This window comes from Bos taurus, chromosome 8 (genome assembly GCF_002263795.3).
Source record: "Bos taurus isolate L1 Dominette 01449 registration number 42190680 breed Hereford chromosome 8, ARS-UCD2.0, whole genome shotgun sequence".
Lineage (NCBI taxonomy): Eukaryota > Metazoa > Chordata > Mammalia > Artiodactyla > Bovidae > Bos > Bos taurus.
The window spans coordinates 69,969,645-69,975,644 of NC_037335.1; the positions used below are offsets into that span (position 1 = coordinate 69,969,645).

The 6,000-nt window shown below is 49.3% G+C and overlaps 1 protein-coding gene across 3 annotated transcripts in view; it reads right to left on the reverse strand.

Annotated features, from left to right (window-relative positions):
• Window positions 1-4,220, reverse strand: part of BIN3 (bridging integrator 3) — a 50,562-nt gene extending 46,342 nt beyond the window's left edge. For 2 of the 3 annotated variants that reach the window (XM_010808016.4, XM_010808017.4), the window contains exon 1: window positions 4,132-4,209. In XM_010808016.4, coding sequence (XP_010806318.1) covers window positions 4,132-4,139 — 8 coding nt within the window. In that variant the 5' untranslated portion in view covers window positions 4,140-4,209. 3 annotated transcript variants of the gene reach the window in all.
• Window positions 4,221-6,000: the final 1,780 nt, after the last annotated feature.

Here is a 6,000-nt window from a genome sequence, read left to right on the forward strand (position 1 = left end):
CAATTCATTTGACAATGACTGATTAGGTATCCACTATGTGCCACACACCATGTGTACACACAGATGGAGAAGCCATAGATCCTGCTCTCAGGGACTTTACCATGTGAGAGGCACATGTTTACAATATGTGGAGAGTGTGGGAGAACTATATGAGAAGCACTGTGGAGCTGGAGAATAAAGGCGTTTAGGTGGGGGGTCGGTAGGGAAGGCAAAGGACAGAACAGACAGTAGACTGGGAAGCCACTTCTTCATGTTAACGACAGCATACTTAGACCCTCTTCAGTTTGAAAAGTAGCTTTTGCACATTTTTATCTTACATTTTTCCTGAGCAAAGGCAAGTCAGTATATGGGAATACAGTCCTCATTCATACATTTAGTCAACATTTACGGATTGCCAGGGACAGTGCTAAGGTTACTACGGTGGCCAAGAGACAACTGTTTTCAACAACTCATCGACTAGTGGGCTGACTGAAAAGCCAGCAATTCAAGTATAGATGCTAATGAGAGCCAGAGGAGGGGCACCCCACTCAGCTTGGCAAGGTGTGCAGGGGCCATTTAGGAAAGACCCTCAGAGGAGGTGACACCTGCCCTGACTTTTTTTTTTTTTTTTTTTTACTTCTGGCTAGGCTGGCATTTGTTGTTGCATCGGGGCTACTCTCTAGTTGGGGTGCACAGGCTTCTCATGTGGGTGCTTTCTCTTGTTGCAGAGCACGGGCTCTTGGGTGCGCAGGCTCAGTGGCTGTGGCACACGGGCTTAGTTGCCTTGAGGCATGTGGGATCTTCCCAGACCACGGATCACATCCATGTCCCCTGCACTGGCAGGCAGGACCACCAGGGAAGCCCTGCCCTGACTCAAAGGATGAGCGGATGTGGGCCTGGAGGATGGTGGGGCATGGGGAGGAAAGCATTTTGGGCAGGAGCAGTGGGTAGAAAGGAGCAGGGGCACAAGAGACCAGGAAAACCATGGACACAGGAGTGAAGGGGGATAGCCAGATCCAGGGGGCCTTATAAGACATGGCACAGAGTTAACCCTTTATCCTGAAGATGATGGGTGAGAACAGGGGGTGAAAAAAAGATGTTCCCTGAGGAATACCAATGTTTAAGGGGGCAGAAAGAGGTAGAAAAACCCAGAAGAATCACAAACACAAAAAATCAGATCTGCAGGGTTTCCATTCTTTTCACAACAGATCTGGGTGACAAAGTGTCAGTTGAAAGTATCCACTGGAGAAAACAAGATGGAGAAAGATCAAGTGCCTGACCAGGCCATACTGTGAATGAGGGAACCAGAGCCTGAACTCAGCACGCCAACTCCTACCAAGTTTATTTGTGTTGATTTTAATTTCCTTTCTTCTGAGTCAAACTCCTGAGCCTCTAGGTACAGGCCGATTTCCTTCAGCAGTGCTCCTTTTTCCTTGTCGTTGAAGCCTAACATCATTGTCAAGGTGTATGGTTCCAAGGAAGACAGATGAGTAAGATTAAGGCCACTATCCTTAATACTACTTAATTCTTCCTCCACATCATAATAAAGACACACACACACCCAGGGAGAGAGGGAGTGATGGGGAAGAGAAGGGGAAAGAGAGAAGCACTTGGCTTAGGGCCAAGAGGTGGATCTGTGATCTGATATGTGAACATCAAATGCCTTCCTCAGAGCAGGGCCCACCACTTGGCCACCTTGCTGAAAGGCAGATTGGTGGATGGTGCAGGAAGGCAGCAAGGGCCCACTAAACAAACAGGCAGTGGGCGGGCTGTATGCACTGAGGAAGCAGAGAACAAAGGGCTCTCACTCTTCATGCAAAGTCCACAGTGTGCAAAGGGCACCAATATTGGACATTTCTCACTGTGACATTTTGAAAGCCCAGTCTAGCCCAGAACAATGGTTGCCCTCTGGGGACTAAGGGCTGCGTGCCCCTAGGCCTTATTCAATGATGGCTGGCATATCCTATGTGCTTGGTGAACTTGACCTTGGGCATCAGCCTCCCATGACGGCTCTACGTCACTCTGGTCTCTTCCCCCACTGAGAATTCCAGTCGCAGATGAATGGATGGATTCATTCTGGGAGCAGGAAAACCACTCCAGGAGTGAATCAGAAGGATCCAGCCCCGGTCCTCTTGCCAGCCATTGAGCCAGGAACTGAGTGTGATTGTGTGCCCAGGCGCCCGTGCTGTTCCCCTCTCAGGGAGAGAGGGTCAGGGTCCACGCAAGAGATGACGTAGAAGCCCTCTAAGGAGGAAGAGAAAGGAACCTCAGCTTTGAGGGACAAAGCCACCCTTTTGGTTGTGACCCTCAGTCCAAGGAGGAGCCAAGACGTGTGTGTACTGGTAAATTAATTCTACTGGAAAAAATCTCAGCTTTGGCTGGACAGTTACTTGTCAATTTCAATTCTCTCCAGCCTGAAAGGCTTTAGGAAATAGGCTACTAGTTTTTTTTTTAGGAAAAAAAGGGTTCTGTGAGACAGGTGGAAACAATGCATCTCAGATCACCCACAGAATCCTTTGGCTTCAGTGGTCTCTGCTCTGCTCCTCCGATTTGTGAAAAAAAGATTGATTCACTCTTAAGAACTGTAAATGCCAGTCTAAGCAATGTAAAGCACCTGTACTGTCTGCTTTTCACTTTGAGGAAATTAGGTAAGAGAACTCCAAAGATTCAAGATGCCGCAGGTAAGAAGACGTCTATCTCACAAAGTAAGGGGACCCTGGTTGACCCTTTAAGGAAGCAATTCCTCTAGGAAGTGGAACTGAAGGATTGCCACTTTGCCCGTCACTGATTAGGTTATAACAAGCTGGGAAAATTAGCTTTTTAAGGCTCAAGCCCGCTATCGGCCTCCTGGAGCAAAGGTGAAGGGAAAAGGAGCAGCTCCTGTTGGGGCTTGTTAGAGGACTGCTCCGGGCTGCCCTCCACGTGCTGGTGCTGATTGTCTTATATTTGTCAATCTTCATCTAAGAAGCAAGGGGAGTTAGGTAGAAATGGCTTACTTTTACACCAGAGATCTGTCCTTGACACTGAATGACATCAGCTGCTTGTGGCTAGAACTTAGTTTCCACAGATGGCCAAATGAGAGCCTGCAAGAGCCTTCCTGAAGAATATTCTACCATCTTTGCTCATTCATAACTCGCTATCGTGTATTTTTGGTAAAGAAACAGACTAGACTCTGAGAAGAGAGTGGCAAAGATGATCCCTATGCTAACAGAACTTGGATTCCAAAAGGATTGATTCATCCTGTACATCTCTGGTGGGGGGGCGGTGGGGGAAGGGGGGAGCAGTGCATTCAGATCAGCACATCTATTGTGTTGGTTGGATGCCCTGAGGTTTGGAGTTGTGAATATGTAGGCCCTTGGGCCTGAGGGTGAAGTCCTTCAAGCAAATTGAGTTTTACAAAAGAAATCAACCATTGAACAATATCAAATGTTTATCACCAGTCAAGTATCAGACAGTTTCATAGCAACGCACCTGCCAGCTCTTTAGTTGTGACTCTACTCTGAGACTCCCTCCTTCCCATAACATTTACACTTACTTATGCTAACAGGGAAAGCAATGAGGGGGTAATGGCCCTGGAAACGATGAAAACTAGTCTGGTCCTGTACCGACAGGGTGCGTGTGTAATTCTGGCATCTTCCAAAAAAGAAGCACGGTTTGCCTCTTGAAGACTAAGTGGGGCAAAGGTTACTCTTCTGAAAGCAAGGGGGTTTGATCCGTAAACTGGGCTCAGATTGTCAGAATGAGGGCCACCTGGCAGCGGTGGAGAGACGCTCACGAAGGGAGAAAGGAGGAGATATTTCTCAACGGATATCTAGAAAAGGAGGTAACAGGAGAGTCGCTCCCTTCACGTTGTCGAGATAAGACGGACGGTACCGGCTCCTTGGAACAAAGTCAGGAAACAAACGTCAAGATCCCACGCTAAAGGGATCCCACGCCTCACTTCCCGGTGAGGCCTGCAGAGAGATGAAGCCTGCCGGCAAGCACCGGAGCAAGGCCCCTTGAACGACCCTAGATCCCGAGCCAGTCGGGCCCTGCTCTGGGGTGAAGGGTCCGCGAGCAGCAGGGACCAAGGGACACAACTCGGACAGACGCAGGGCAAAGCGCATTGCGGGCCGGGGGCTCCAGCGGTTCTCGCCGCCTGGCCTCACTCACCAACTCATGATCCCGAACCTTGCCCTGCCACCGGGGTCCTCAGCTGCAACTCTGTCCTGGGAGATCGCTTCCGGATTCAACCAGTCTCCAGGAAGTGACGGTAGCCCCGCCCCCTCTGCCCGGAAGAGGCGTTCGGGAGGGCGGGGGTGGGGGTGGGGGTGGGGCGCGGCGCGTTAACCCTTCCGCTGCCGCTTGCTTCCGAGGTGTTGCCCTGGCCCGCGACTCTCAAGCGTTGGCTTAGGGGGTCCAGAGGACTTAGGCTGTGGCGGGGGCTTGAGGACCCCTGGGTGCGTTTTGTTCCTTAAACACTGACTTGTAAAATTCTCTTCCACAGACTACACGTGTTGCATAACCGCCGATTGCCTTAGTTTTTCAGTCTGTAAAGAGATTTCTTGTTCAGGGACGGTAGCAGTAACTAATTGTCTGGGGATCGGGGTTGGGGAGGGCGAGAGGACGAGGATGAAGGAGGGGGTGTGATGGACGGGAACTTATATTCACTGTATGGTCTTTTGTATCTTTTAAATTTTCTACTGGGTACATAGTTACCTGTTACAAACAAAGAAATAAATGGATCTTTCTCTCCTCCAAGATGACACAGGACTGTGAATAGAAATAGAATAGGTGCTTTTCAGGTTGGAATGTTCTGTGGATTTATTCAACAGAAGAAGACTAAGAGTAAATGTTGTTTCCAGTCTTCCGTCTGGGCTCCAATATAGAACGCAAATGATGTGAATGGTCCCAGTCTTTCTACTCATTCATCTAACAAATATTCACTGGGCTCCTACAGTGTGCCAGGCACTGCACTAACTTCAAGAATACAGCCATGGAAAAACAGTATAGATCCCGTGTTTACGCTCTCCTAGAGCTACCTACCTGGCAGTTAGGCAGATATAAGTGTTCGCCAGGCTCCTCTGTCCATGGAATTCTCCAAGCAAGAATACTGGAGTGAATAGCCATTCCCTTCTCCTGGGGAATCTTCCTGACCCAGGGATAAAACCTGGGTCTCCCACTTTGCAGGCAGATTCTTTACCATCTGAGCCACCAGGGAAGCCCCTGTAGGGAGAGGTAGTCAGGCAACTAAATAATAGTGTATAATGGGAAAGAACAAGGCACTGTGGCAGCCTGTAAGGGGCCCCCCTAAACTGCACATGGGTTTTTACTGAAGGCTTCTGGGAGAACCCAATGTGTAAGCTACATCCTGATGGCAAATCAGGCTGGCTGGGTGATACCAAAGCGGGGCTTGGTGAAGGTGCAGGCAGTGGGAACCTATCCTGGCCGAGAAGAGGACTGAGTTTCAGGCAAGCAACTCATTTGCCTTGGGTCTTCCAAAGTCAGATTTCAGGGCCTTAGTTCCTGCTAAGTTACCTGGGGGCCTGGGCCAAGTTGGTCTCCTTACCCCCCAGAAACACCCTGCCTTAGAAGAGAGAGCAGCAGGCAGTGAGGCTACAGGTTACTTCTGGGGCCCCAAGGGCCTTCCCTCTAGGTATTCTCCTCCTTCACATAGGCTTCAACGTTACTGGGGCTACTTGGAGAGTAGTTAAGCCTGTAAACTAGAATAGCGGTCCCCAATATTTTTGGCACCAGGGCCTGGTTTTGTGGAAGACAATTTTTCCATGATGATGGCTGGGGGTGGGGTGGGGCAGATGGTTCCAGTGGTAATGTGGGTGATGGAGAGTCACACATGAAGCCTTGCTTGCTCCCTGCTGCTCACCTTCTGCTGAGTGGTCCATTAGTGGCCCCCCTAATGGGGGTTGGATACCCTTGAACTAGAGCAAGGAAAAGTATGATTTTTTAAAGATTTAATTTTTTTTTAAATTGGAGGATAATTGCTTTACAACATTGTGTTGTTTTCTGCTGTATATCAACATG